Source organism: Peromyscus maniculatus, chromosome 11 (assembly GCF_049852395.1).
Source record: "Peromyscus maniculatus bairdii isolate BWxNUB_F1_BW_parent chromosome 11, HU_Pman_BW_mat_3.1, whole genome shotgun sequence".
Classification (NCBI taxonomy): domain Eukaryota; kingdom Metazoa; phylum Chordata; class Mammalia; order Rodentia; family Cricetidae; genus Peromyscus; species Peromyscus maniculatus.
In genome coordinates this window covers 70613450-70627858 of record NC_134862.1, presented here as the reverse complement: position 1 = coordinate 70627858, position 14409 = coordinate 70613450, and the positions used below count along the sequence as shown (strand labels likewise).

Genomic DNA, 14409 nt, shown 5'->3' with positions numbered 1-14409 from the left:
ATAGATGTAAATGGGATGAAGGAAGGACTCTGTATCTTGATGGTTAGGACATTCAGTGTGGACATGGTACCGTGCGCTTAATGTCAAGTCTAAAAAAAAAAAATAATTTCTCTTAGTAAAACACACAGATAGATAAGAATGCTTCTCTGCACGTCTTCCCATCATGATCTTGACATCCTCAGTGGCTGTGGAGCCACCATGGGACTGGACTAGGCCCTCTAGATACAGGAGACAGTTGTTTAGCCTGAACTGTTTGGGGGACACCCGGGCGGGGAAATTGGGATCCATCCCTGGTGCATGGGCAGGCTTTTGGGATCCCGGTGCCTGCAGTGTGGTACCTTGCGGCCTTGGTGTGGCAGGGAGAGGCTTGGACCTGCCTTGGCTCAGTGTGCCAGGCACTGTTGACTCCCTATGGGAGACCTTGATTTGGAGGTTGTGGGGATAGGGGTGACTTGGGAGGAATGGCTGGGGGTGGGAAGAGGGAGGAGGTGGGGGTCTGTGGGTGGTATGTAGGGTGAGTAGAAAATTTCTTAATAAAAAAATGTTTACACACACATACAAAGAATGCTTCTCTGATTTTCTTTAGCTATAAAGAAATTCAAAGTGATGTTTTCTGTTTGTTTTTAATAGTGTTCTAGTACATCTAACTTTGTTGGTCAATTCTTTGTGTTCCTCACTGACTTTTAATTTAGCTTTTGTTTGATTGATTCTGTGGTGATAGTTTGGAGCTTTTAGAATTTCTATATTTATTATGAGTCCCCTATATGTCTTTTAAACACGTAAGAGAAACCAGATGCTCAAGTAGGATTCAGGGAGTTGGCTTTAACTGGCACAATGTGATCTGGTGGCAAGATCCTAGAGTAACACCAAGATAACTCCTTCCTCTCCAACATGCAGGAGTTATAAAGAGACCTTTCCAGTGCCTGCCCAGAGATTGGCGGCAGCATCACGGCTGTCTAGGCTGTACTATAAGACACTGCCCACTGCTTTTGCCAAAAGGAAAGGGAGCAACAGAACTTTCCAAACACAAGCCTAGTAAGAAGACTCAGGGCATTTCCTAGAGAGCTTTGAAGTGAATTTCTTGAAATTGGGATATGCAAAAAATCAGTGCCTATCCCCCACCAAAGAAAGCTAATTGCAGGTGACTGTGGGCTATGATTTAACCCCACCCAGGAAATGTGTTAGGAAGAGAAAGGTCAACTGCTAATTAGTAGAGAAGAAGATCTTTTTGCATTGAAGTGGGACTGCACATTCCCTGCTCCCAGGGGCAAAGCATGTGTACCATGAACAAATGAGGGACTCACAAGAGAGTTACAACCAATGAACTTGTAGGTTAATGCTGGGATATATCTGCATTCTGTGTCTGCTTCTGTTCAAAGGGAATCTTCAAACTGCTGGCCCATCGGTCATATTTCTGCTTCTCCTATCTAATAAACAAAAATGCCCCCCCCCCCAGTGAAGTTGTCTCATTGGGATAAAACAAAAAGGCAAGCATTTCATCTCCAAGGTCTATAGATACATTTCATCTAAGGAATTGGCTTTACTAAAACAGTGCATGAGGTTGCATCACTTTTGTCCTAACTACTGTCTATAGAATCAGATGTTCACCCATAGTACTGTAACACTTGTTACAGCTTGATGAGGGAATGTGGAAGGCAAAAAGCTATTAGTGTGAGCCGAGTCTTAGATGAGAGAGTCTGAGCAGGGTGGAGTAGTTAAGAAGGGTAGCAGTCAGAAAGTGGAACTGTCTGACTCATCAGGAGTGGAGGCAACTGAGGCCAACACTAAGTGCACCCGGCTCTCAATTTTGCAAGTTCTAACACTTGCCAAGATGTGTCTGTATGGGCAAGGATTTCTCTGATGTAATTCTGTGCTCTAATTTAAATCAGTAACTTGACTATAACCAAAAGACAAATCAATTGCAGTACAGTTAAAAATACACATTTTATTATAGTTTTTCAAATACAGTAAAGGAACTGAGTATACATTGAAAGCAAAGGCTAAAATGATAACATTGGGAGAAACTCAGATGCTATATGTTGGTAGCTATCCCTCTGCCTGAAGTACAGAAACCTCTTCTGGTTCTAAAATATCACAATTCTGTTGGGCCTTTGCTGGGAGTGTGGCAGTATCATTTTGTCATTTTGTTTGCCTTGATTGTCCTAAGAATGAGGCAGGGACAAAATGACATCATTAAGTTTCAAAGAAATGGTTCCATTGAAAACATGCCTCCTATGTAAGCATAAGGACTGGAGTTCAGATCCCCAAATTCCATGTAATAGCCAGACATAGTGGCACACATCTGTAACCCAAGACCTGTGGGTGGTGAGGTAAAGCAGCAGTAGGTAGATCCCAAGAACCAAATGGTGGGCCAGCCAAGCCAAATAGATGAGATCTAGGTTCAGTGAGAGACCATGACGCAAAGACTAAGGTGAAGAGCAGCTAAGGGAGACACTCGGTGTGCCACTCACAAGCACATGCACACGTACACAGGCTCTCCCGCAACACATATGTGCATACACCTACACAATCATATATATCACATACAACACACACACACACACACACACACACACACACACACACACACACACACCTTTTACAAATAATGGTGTTCTAGTGAACCAGTTTTCCAAAAGAAATGCTTTGGTTGGTAGTGTTTGTCAATCTCCATAGTATAAAAATTCTCAGATTGTACAATTCAAAAAAATTAAATGTCAGTTTTTATGAAGTAATGTCAGCCCATGCCAGCATAGGGCTACTTGCAACACAACAAATATCAACATTAACAGATTTCTATAAATACATATGATATAATTTTAATTTCCTGAGAAGATATGCAGACACAAGAGTCTTTGTACTCTATAGCAAGTCAGCAAGTATTCATAAAAAAATAAGAAGAAATAGCTTAGCCTACAGTAAGTATTATTACATACAATAAAAATATTTTTAAATTAGCCTTATATAAAACATAATTATAATATAGCTTTTCACAAATATACATAAATATTGTGAGTTGGTTTAAAATACTTTTCAACAAGAACTTAAAAGCTGGTTAAATTTAACAGAGTCCAAAATTTGAACATGACTGTTCTTTATTACTTTGAGAAGTCAGCATGCTTCAGTGAGATGGGCTCTTCCAACAGGATCCTGGCTTTTCTTGCTCCAGGCAAGAAGAGGAAAATGTCTGATGGTAAAGAAAAGCTCTCTTGTAGCTTCATTCTGGCCACCTTAGGTGATGCATCCATTTTAAAGTTGAATTTATTCCATTTTAGAGATGTATAATGAGACAGTAGAAATACCAGTTTCAAAGCAGAGACCATGTGAATAGCAAAACCCCACTCCATTTGTTGTGAGTTCTGAGTCGAAGTAAGAGTCTTATGATCCATCTATCCATGTTCTTATTGATTTCTTTTTCTAAAAATATCTGCCCCACTAACATCATAAAGTTGTTCAGTATAGGAAAACTGATGTATCTGCCAATTAGGTAACACCAGCTAAAAATCTGGAATCATTACATAATACAGCCAGAGAAGTACCAATTTCTGGGGTTAAATCTAACGACTACCAGTACAAACTCTCATTTTACTATTTGCAATATTTATACACACATGCACACAAAAACAATGAAGGCTTACGTGAAAGTTCAGAATGAACCTGCATCCTGAGAATGACGAAATCAAGAAAAATTCCCAGATAAATTTCATTCCATGCTAGCTCTACTTCTGTCCCAATAGGTTTCATAGTGTTCTCTATTGTCTAAAAATACCACAACCAAGGGGGGTGTTGTTGGCATATCTTGGCCACCCCACCAGTCTGACAGCTTTTCATTAGGAGGCTCTCAGAAGGTGAGAGTATAAAGTGATTAAGGTAAAAGAGTTCAAGGAAATTATGATGAAGAAAGGCCAGGCTACTGCCCAACACCCTTTTTGCAAGCCAAGTAAGACTCCCATAGAAACAGGACCTCATTTTCCACCCAGAGATTCAAGGGTTAGACAGACATTCTTTGGAAGAGTTTCTGTCTTCTGCTGCCCATACTCATTTTATCATGAATTATAAAAATGTATTCCTAGACCCAACATCAGGGAATTTGGCCCATTTGCTGAGTCTTCTTCAGACAGATAACAAGGGTTAAAATCTTATGATGCCAAGAGGTTCTGTGTGCGTTGATTTGTAAGCCCTCATAAACTAGATGGATTGCAAATAGTGAACCCCTCCAACCCAACAACCAGCATCTCTGGATACACTGAGGAGGAGGAGGAGACCAAACTCAACCTCTAGGAGCTGAACGAGAGCTCTGGCATTAAAATGATCCCCCAGTATGTAGTATTTTTCTGAACATGGTCATCAGAGTTGAACCTCAAATATATGGTATCTCTGGCATGCAGTTCATAAATCCCTCCTATAGTTAATAATTGAAAGTCATTTGTTGCAGATTGTAAAACATTTCCGTTTTTAACTAGCTCTACTATAAATTCAGCAGGGTTTGTTATGGATTTTTTAGGAAAAGGAGTCACTTGGCCGTAGATTAAATACACGCCATCCTGAAGTATCTCCAGCTTCCCGTCAGATGTCATAGTTACACAAAGAGGTTCAGGAGATGTCATTCGCCATTTTGAGGGTAGTAGTTCTATAAGAAATTGAAAAATGAAGGGAAAAAAGAAATCATGTTTATATTATTATTTCATCCTCTACCTGGCTGTCGTACATTCTTTACTACCTACAGGTGAATTCTCCACGTGGTCTATACTGGTTTTCTCAGACCATATTTTAAATATGTTGTGAGAATCAACCATCTCTCTGTTTTAGAAAAGTTGCAAGTCCTAATGGCTCTGTATCTCTTTTCAGGTAATATGAATAAGGAAGGGAGGGAGAGGAGAGAGGAATCACACAGCAAGACCAGAATAAGGATTGCTCATAACTCATACATCCCCATGTCTTTCTTATATGAATACTATTTACTCTGTGGTGGTTTACTAATGACACATTCCCTGATCAGTCTACACTCAACATTGCTCTCCTGTAACTCCCTTGCTCTATACTGCTTTAATTTTCTTCATAGAAAGTATTAGCATCATTTTTTATCACATCTAGGAGAGATTTCAAACATATTGTATGTTCTGTTCCTTTCACTGGCAAAACAAAATACAAAACCAAGGGCCCATTCAAAGAATGCCGTAACCTCTGAAAGCCAAGGTATTTTGAAAACCTGGAGCAAAAGGCAGAAAAGTGAAATTGTCTACTCATAAATGAAAATGTGTTTGTTTGGCCAAACAAACCATCAAAAATGTATATAGCTGATATTTTGAATGTACTCTAAGAAATATTCTGAGACTCAATGTGATGGTTGGCTTTACTTGTCAACTTGACACAGCCTTAAATCTCCCAGGAAAGGAGTCTAAGTGAGTACTGTCTATATTGAGTTGATCTATAGAGGATTGCCATTGTCTTAATTAAGTCGATAGTTGTGGGAAAGTCCAGCCCACTATGGTTGGTGCCATTCCCTAGGCAAGATGTTCTTAACTGGTAGAAAGTAGAGAAGTGGAACTGAGCATAAGAAAGCAAGCAAGTATACATTTTGTTTCTCTCTGCTCTTGACTGTGAATGTGACTAGATGCTTCAAGCTCTTGCCGCTGTAATTTCCCTGCAATGACGGACTATAATCTGTACTTGTGAGCTAAAACAAATCCTTTTTCTCCTAAGTTGCTTTTCGTCATGGTATTTTATTGAAGGAACAGAAATAAAACTAAAACACTCAGCAACACTGTTTTCCATATGTTTTCTGAGCAGCTATCAGCTGCGTATAAAGGAAAATGACTCAGAAGCTAAGAGGAAGTGCCTGTTCCTCTAACTCTCCACTCCTCTTCTGTGCACGTACTAACAGCAGTAATGTTTCCCATATGCTCTACTAGATGTGAGAAATTTGTGAAATGTGAGAAGTACTTTGAGGAGAAGTGGTAGAAAGATATTCTTAAGAAGCTACCATACTGAAAGCTGATTACTGTATACAGATGCACAAGTTTTTCAGTGTGATGAATATGCCTGCCAAGAGTGTTGCCAGATGTGGGCTTGTTGATTTGGTTCAGCTCTGGAAGCTTCAGCTCTCACTAGGCTGATGGCCAAGTATAGAATTAGTGATTATAATTAAAAAAATAAGTGAAAGTGGGCAAAAGGATGTACAGGCTTTTTTGAGGACACTGGCAGCTGCCTTCTTGCATCAAAAACTAAGAAAAAGAAAAGGTGGTTACTCACCAAACTTAACCATGCAGGGGTCTTTGGCAGTTGGCTGTAAAAAGAAAAGAAGAACTGGTCAGGATGATGGCACAGTTGCTACTTACTTGACTGAATTATTTAGAGCTTAAAGTTTCTGAAGCAAACTACTTTCCAAAGTTGGGGGGGGGGCACCACACATAGACACCTGTCTTGCTTCTTTGCTTCCCTCTACAGATGACTGGCTCTCTCCTTTACATTTGACTTACAGTAGCTTTGACGTTAGAGTTTAGGGACTATAAGAAGCAGCAAGTGAGTGAGCAAGTGAGGTATGTGTGCAAGGGAAGGGGTATAAATAGACACACTGGAATTTAGCTGTGTAAGGAGACAAAGAAAAGCATGACTAGAATGATGGGCAGTATTAATTTAATTTTTAAAATGGTATCATTGAATGATAGATTTGATAATGAGAAGAAAGATAGCAGATCTCTTTATGGGTCTTTCATTTGGGACTTTTTGTGTCTCATTCTGGTCATCTAACTCTGACCCACAAGGCAAGTATTGGAGCTTTGTTCTTTCCCTATAGTTTACAACAAACAACAGTTTCTATATCCATATGGTTTCCCAAGATTATCTGGTGCATGTGGGAAGAAGATAATGGAACCTCTGCTTGTATTTCTCTTTACTTAAAATAACAATAAATTGACTCTATAACTATTTAATGTTTAGAAAATCACATGCCCTGTACATTAACTGAGATACCCTCAGAATCAAATACAACTGTTTCAATTGTCTGCAACATGCCACAGCTTACATGCTGAAAGATGACATTAGTTGTGCCTAATTTACAAATACAATCACTTAAATGCTGTCAAATGCTTGAGAGTAAAGTAAGGAGGCATACCCACCAAAGTTTTTGGTACTCAAAATTATTGGTTTCCTTGGAGCATAGTGCGCAAAAGACTTTTTTTTAAAAAAGAAAGTATGGAAAGTGATACACGTTCCTTTTAAAGGAACTGTCCAGCTCTTGTACTAGGAAAAGACTAAAGAGAATGAAAGGCAAAAGCAATGATATCAGTTAAGCACGGACTGGACTCATGTAACGGGAATGCACATTGCCTCTGACCAAGGTGCTGGCAGAGGGGGAACGGGCCAACTGGTCTGATAGAGTGATGTGTGCCTGACATAATAGCACTTAGGAAGCTAATACAGGAAGCCCATGGGTTTTAGGTCAAGCTAGGCTATATTTCAAAGAAAGCAAGAAGTAACTGGTGTTCCTGACATGAATACTGGTGTGAGACGATAGGAAGAAACACAGATTTTGGACTGTAGCCACTGGAAAAAATAAAGTTAATTGCCAAGATGGGCAAGACTAAGAGAAATAAATTAAGAGAGAAACAATCATGAGTTTTGAATGTGTTAATTTGTAGTATTCATTAGATATCAAGTAGGCTGTTAGGTATACAGTGCTGAGACTTGTTGCTTTCAGACATGACATTGTATATGAACATCAAATCCAAGGGTGTAGATAGAGATGTATACTGGACTCTTTGGTATTTAGAGGTCAGACAATGAGGAAGAACTTTCTAAGGAAGATCAGTGAGTCTGAAATAAATGGAAGTGTGTGACATTTGGGAACCAAGAGAAGAAAGTCTTCTGGAGAGGAGATTGATCAGTTGGTATCAAATGTCACTGACTGATCCAAAAAGAAAAGGGCAGAGACTTGACTGATAGAGTTAGAAACATGGATTCTACAAGAGTTCCTGACAGAACAGTTGTGTAATAGTTTGTATGGTATGATATGAGCACAAGTTTCACTAGGATGAATTTAAGAGAAAATGGAAAACTTGCTACACAGGAGTATAGTAAAAGTGAGTGGGACCTGGATAAGGGTGAGAAGTCAAAGAGATTTTTTTCCCTCTTTTGTTTTGTCTTTGTTTTAATATGAAGGAGATGGCAAGTTTGTTTGTTGCCATTTGATGGGGCTATTCTAATTGAATAAGAAAGGTAGTACAGAAGAGCTAGGCAAGAACTGCAGCCATGATCTGAGCAGGTGAGGCATGAGAGGATCTATTTCAGAGGTTGCTTTGGCAGTTACATGGATAATGCATCCATGCAGATGAAGGAAACTGTATGTATGAACACAAATGCAGGCATTCTCTCCTTCTAAGAGAGAAGGGGAAGTGGTTCCCGAAAGTTTAGAGAAGAGTCAAGGGTGTATGGTAGTCTGGTGAAGGAGAATGAATAGAATGGGGAAGCACAGACCATTTTCATAGCAACAAGGAACCCCCACTTGAAGCTAGTGGCCATGAGCATATAAAGAAAGAATGCTCAAAAGGCCTTGTGTTTTTCTCGGACCCGGTACAGTTGGACTTAATTGGTGCTAGAGGCTGTTGATTGCTGGGTTTTGACATTGGAGTGTAGTGATCAGAGAAAGAAACAAGTGAGTGAATTTGTGTAAGGGAAGAGATATAAATAAAGACTTTAGAGTTTAGTTGTGCAATGAGAAAAAGAAAGGCATTGATGGAATGAAACATTATTTTAATTTTGAAAAGCTACCCTATCAAATGATAGTGATAATTGAGTGTCATGGCAATTAAGAATATACAAGGATGCCATAGTAAATTTTTATTTATGCTTCTTTGTAAGGTAATTTTCAATTGTTATAGTCAAAAGTCATAAATCAAGATAAATTAGAATATAAACTTTAAGTTGCTGTATTAGAAAATGTTAAACTAAAATTAAGGAAATAAAACAAATATCAAATTGCTGTTTGAATAACAGTAATTTATTTGAATGTGACAAGGCTTTGAATATGACAAGGAGGTAGAGGCACTGAGCTTGAACCCCAACATCACAAAAATAACATCTCAATTATTTTGTTATGTTTGTATCACATGTGAATATATTATAGAACACAACATTTTAGCTAAAACAAAGTAGATTTAGACTCAAAAATCTATCTTAAACCTTTAGAGTTGTGAGTTTCTGTCTTGTGTGTCTGTTTTGTATACATGGTGTAGTTTGGCATACGTCTGTTGAAAATTATAATAAAAGCGTTTTATTGATAAGGAGGTACAATAGAAAATGGTGGAAGCCATGAATCTAAAAACTGTAGGTCACTAGATATCCTGAAATTAGTTTTAATCTTGCAATTATTTCATCCCATTTTGGTTTTTCTTAGAAGAGATGTCTAAATTCAATTCAGAATGACTCATAGGCTCACAGCAGGGACTCCCATAACCCATTTCCTCATCTATTAACCAGGGAATAATAGCAGAGTTCACTGAACCTGTTGTTCAGTGTAACTGTGCTGACTCTTGGGAAGGGCTTCTCCAGACATTCTACCTGAACCTGCTCAGTAAATACCAGCTATTTTGATCATGATGCTGAAGAATTGAACAAACAGCTTGAGTTTGTTCCCAACATTATACAAGTGTTGTAAGCAGGAGAGACAAATTTAATGCATAATTGTTGCCTTTCAAGGAGTTTGTAATCTAACTAGAAAAACACAATCACATATATGAAACAATTAATTTGCTATCTAAACATAAATGTCATGGATTTTGTTCCAGCTATTACCATGTGTAACAGGACACAGAAAATCTAAATCCATAGACAAATGAACTGACAGTCAAACATCCAGAAAGCCTAGTGCAAGCTTCTTTTATATCTATTTAGAGTTAGAAAACACCACTGGGTTCATCTTTAACTATTGCCATAAGTGTAAATCTAACTGTAAAAACATCAGTTTGTTTGAAAGATGTGGTCTTCTACTGAGGAAGGAATGAGGTCAGACAAGTGATGAATGTTTTAACTGACCTTGTTAGTTTGTATTCAATGTGACCTTCTAACTAACAGTGATATGAATATTAATCGCTACCACCTATCCAGAGCCTGCCATGAGTCAGACATGTCAGGCACTTCACCGCCTCATTATTCCTTAAGGCAACTCTGTGAAAATTAGCATGTTCCTTCTGCAGATGAGGAAATGAGGACATGGTGATGAAGTCACCAGCCCAAGGTCACATGACTGATAAGAGGCGAGGTTGGGATCCAAAACCAGACTGCCTCATTCAAAACTCTCGTTCACCCCTACCACTCACAGAGGCAGTTTCTATTTATAATTCTGGTGATGTTACAAAAAAGTTGCACACAAGCCTTCCGGGTTTTCTTTAGTTTTGCTTGCTTTTATTTTGATGGGTCAGTTGCTCTTCTAACCTCACTTTGGTTTAAGACTGGATTACTTGGTTTGTCTCAAACTGGCCAAAACAGATTTCAGATGAACCCTAACTGCCTCTGTTTGGAAACAAACTATTTGTTTGCAAATACAGTTGTACAAATTCCATTTTCCCTTCTTGAATTTCATCCTTCATTTCACTGAAGAAAGGGACTTTCCTGAATAGTTGGACTCTTCCAAGGGAACTGCCATGAGCTACTTTCATAGAGGAGTTGGCCAAATTCCTTGAGCTCAGAGCCTAGTCTATTGGCAAGATGTCTTCTAGAAGAGAGAAAAAAAATCTCACAAGAAAATTTCTGCCAATCTGAAAGGAACCAAGCTTCCTATCTTACTTTTAATAGTACCATCTAGAAGGGATTTTTTATAAATGGAGATTTGCATGAAAAATGGAATGGAGAGAAAAATAAAAACTTCCAAGTTCTTAAGTATAAGAAGATGGAAGTGACTACCTCATAATGACCCACCACCTGCCATCTACTCAGATATCTCTGCTCAGGACATTTATATGTAGCTGAAAAGGAAAGTATAATACTCAAGCTAATACTGAAGGCCAGTGGCTTTTCCTTAGTAACTAGGCTGGCAAGCATTCTGGCAGGAAAATAGACTTCAAAACCTCTTTTACTTCCCTAAGTTTGGGATATACTTATAGGTATTTTTAGAGGTGGAACACTTCATTGAAAGGGGGTGTGTTTTTTTGAGGGGATAATCTATAATCAAAGTTCAAAATATCATGAATTAACTGAGTTTGATTGTGAAAAGAGGTGTCATTCAGGAAAAAAAAAGTCTCCCTCCCCCACTCACCACAGGCAGGAGTCTATGACACCTAGACTCAGTGCTCTTCAGAGCCACCTGACTAATAAAACTTGAGGAGGTTGACAGGAAGAGAAAGCAGTGTGAAATCAATGCTATTTCTCATTCTTCCTCTTTTTTAAACACTTGAGAGTGCTGATAGACCTTTCCCTTTTGCTCAGCATCCATTGCTTTAGAAAGCTCACTCTTGGTTCCTTCTTTGGAAGTGTAGGGCTGGGATTAGAACTCTCTCTGCCTCTCATCCATCCATTTATACAGTTACAGACTACAAAATAACTGTCTCCTATGTAAACCTTTAGCCAGGACATAATAGCTAACCTAGGATCTCCAGCACACTGCTTCTCTTGTATCTTTCCATCTTTCCTCAATACCTTCCTGGTGTAGAACCACACCTTTCAAACCATCACTGGTTGGTCTCCTTAGAAAAACGTTCCTGTGCCTCTACTCCAACCCATTTTTACACAGGTATTCATCATTTTATTCTGCCCAAGGTTTGGAATCTTAATGTAATGGGCTAACTTTTGAATTATATTTAATTTCTTCTGCTCAATTTTTTTTGTTTTTGTTTTTTTGAGACAGAGTTTCTCTGTGTAGCCCTAGCTCCTGGAACAGAAAAAAAAGTTCTAGAAAGACCCTAACTTATATACATTCCCAGTGCAAATCCCATCTAGACCCACAATTTAGATTGCAGTTCACTGGGAAATTCCTGATAACCATCAGGGGCTTCCCAAACAGACATGTGCTCCTCTTTCCTCCATGAAGCCTTCCCTGGTCACTCCAGCCCAAAGTCATTGTCCTCACCTTAGAATTCCTAAGCCACAGCTACATGTCATGTCCTATAATCAGGTAAATTATTGAGCAATGTAATTATAGCTAGCAGGACATTAAGTAAACGGATCCATTCTCCTAACACCATGCTGAAGACCTAAAATACTAGAATGAGAGCAATGAACCAACTTTCTCAACTGTGTGCAGTTGTTATAATCAGATTAACCTAGAACTGGAATCCAGGTTCTTTTTCTTCTAGCTCAGCACCCTTTCCCTCTCCCACGTGCGCTTGCTTCCTGCCACTTCACTCTGACTTCCACTGTCTTTTTGTGTCTCTTCCCCCACTGAGACCACAGCTTGTCTGGAATCACATAAAGAAGAGCACCACCATGTTTCAGGTCTCTTTTTTTGCCTATCAAGAAGGTACTTGTGGAGTTCCAGGAAGGGAAAAAGAGCCCCCACAAGCACCTTTTAAAAGCCCAGTTTCAACATGTAGTCCCATCTAGCTCAAACCCACAGTGGACACTTAGTATCCTCTGGTGCCTTTTGTCTTTAAGCATTCTGATGGGTTTCCAGAGCCATGTCACTACAAGACTCGAGGTGTTCACACTGTTTGTACCCTCAGATCACTTCCTTCCCACCACCTCTAGCAATACTGAGTGGCAATGGTAATAATCAGACTGACAAATGAATAGCCCTTAGATAATATTATTAGCACCTGTAGATTCCTTTGCCACCTTACCTTGAGTGAAGTAAAGATCAGTGCACCTGTGGCGTAGAACAGCAGCAGCAACAGAGGAACTATGCATAAGAGCCATGGCTTCCTGAACCTCTCTTCCCCTCGAGGACTTGGCTGGCTCAGAGGAATTTCCTCCATGAGGCTAGAACTCTTTCTCTGGAGGGATGAGCGCTCTGGGAAGCAGATATGCACAAGTGATGGATGAGGGATGCAATGTCATGTTTTATAGTAATTAGCTGTGGGTGTGGGAGGTGGAGTTTTCCTTTGGAACACTGCTGAGCTCTGACCGTCATCATGGCACCAGGCCAAAAAGACAAAGGAATGGGAAGGCCGAGCGCCAACAGAAACACGGGAGGGGAAAAAAAAGCCACTATGAGGCAAGTTCAGGAGGAAAAAAGTCTTTCCTGAAGCAAGAGGAAGTACTGTGTGCATGCACAGCCAGCCTCGGCTGCTGTAAAATGCTCAGTGCATTCCAAATTACCTCCAATAAAGAAAAATTCTTCTAAGAATAAATAAAACTTAAAACCAAGTTTTATCATACTGCAGATGTTATGACTGGGTAAGACAGAGAGTTAGGGAGCAGAAGAAGCAAGGATGCATGGTTTGAACAATATAGTTCTCATGAAGTCATCACATTGCACACTTTACATATGGATCATTTTATATATACACCATTTTTATCTAACACTTGCACCTTAGTAGGAGTTTAAAAATATCAAGTCAAAGCTATAATCACAAAAAAATTAATTTTCTGGGTTACAAAATGTCTTCATCCTGAATTAGTCTTGAAAAAAAAATGCAACTGGGGGCTGGAGAAATGGCTCAGCTCTTAAGAGGACTTGTTACTCTTGCAAAGGATCTGAGTTCAGTTCACAGCAACAATATGGTGGCTCCCAACCATCTATTGCTCCAGTTCTGGGGCATCCAACCCCCTCTCTGACCTCTGAGGGTACCAGACACACACATGATGCGCATACATATGTATGTGGGCAAAACATTCATACACATAAAATAAATTTAAAAAATTTTTTAAAAGCCTGCAAGAACTTAGTAAATATTAGAAACTTGGAAAATAAAACAATGGTGAATTTTTTTACACCTTGGCCATGTTGAAACTAAATTCCAATGCTGGCATCAAATAGAAATAAAGTTATCCTTTAAAGAGTTATTTCTTTGGCTTGTATTCTGTCCTTCACTCCCAAATATAGATCTTTTTTATTCCTCATGACACCAAAATGCCAATTTAGCATAAAACTGAAGAAGTCCCTTGTTCTCTGCACCTTAGCCTCCTTATCTGTTAAAATTATTACCTGTCTTCCAGAATGTCAGTATCATTTGCTAGAAACCTTGTGGGCTTTTAATCTAGACACACCTGAGAGAGAGCATTGCCTAGTACAGCTCAGCCCTAACTTTCTGTACAACACGTTAGTGGATTTCTCTGAGCGTGGATTTGTACTTCATAATAGTTTTGCAATAGTAAAATAAATGTACAAAAGTAAAATAAATGTCTTACAAAAGACATCCCATAAGGGTTACTATAGTCTCTGCCCTCTTTAGAAGTGTGGAGATAAACTCAATTATAAAACCCTAGAAAAGAATGAATATTTCTTATTATTTTTCATAGGAAATGATTCAACTGAAG

At 39.0% G+C, this 14409-nt stretch overlaps 2 protein-coding genes across 3 annotated transcripts in view; one reads left to right on the top strand and one right to left on the bottom strand.

Moving 5' to 3' along the window:
* LOC121821165 (uncharacterized) overlaps positions 1-14409 on the top strand; it is a 227489-nt gene that overhangs the window by 194061 nt on the left and 19019 nt on the right. The window lies entirely within an intron of this gene.
* Positions 1800-12947, bottom strand: Tnfsf18 (TNF superfamily member 18). Its single transcript, XM_015998238.3, has 3 exons — positions 12771-12947; positions 6253-6286; positions 1800-4630 (listed from the first exon to the last, which is right to left on the bottom strand). Exons 1-3 carry the CDS (start codon positions 12903-12905, stop codon positions 4278-4280), a joined length of 522 nt encoding a protein of 173 aa, XP_015853724.3. The 5' UTR covers positions 12906-12947; the 3' UTR covers positions 1800-4277.

Coding starts and splice junctions, on each gene's coding strand:
- Tnfsf18 (XM_015998238.3), bottom strand. CDS start 12,905: ATGGAGGAAATTCCTCTGAGCCAGCCAAGTCCTCGAGGGGAAGAGAGG. Junction 6,287..12,770: donor TGATCTTTACTTCACTCAAG/GTAAGGTGGCAA, acceptor TTCTTTTTACAG/CCAACTGCCAAAGACCCCTG. Junction 4,631..6,252: donor CCCCTGCATGGTTAAGTTTG/GTGAGTAACCAC, acceptor AATTTCTTATAG/AACTACTACCCTCAAAATGG.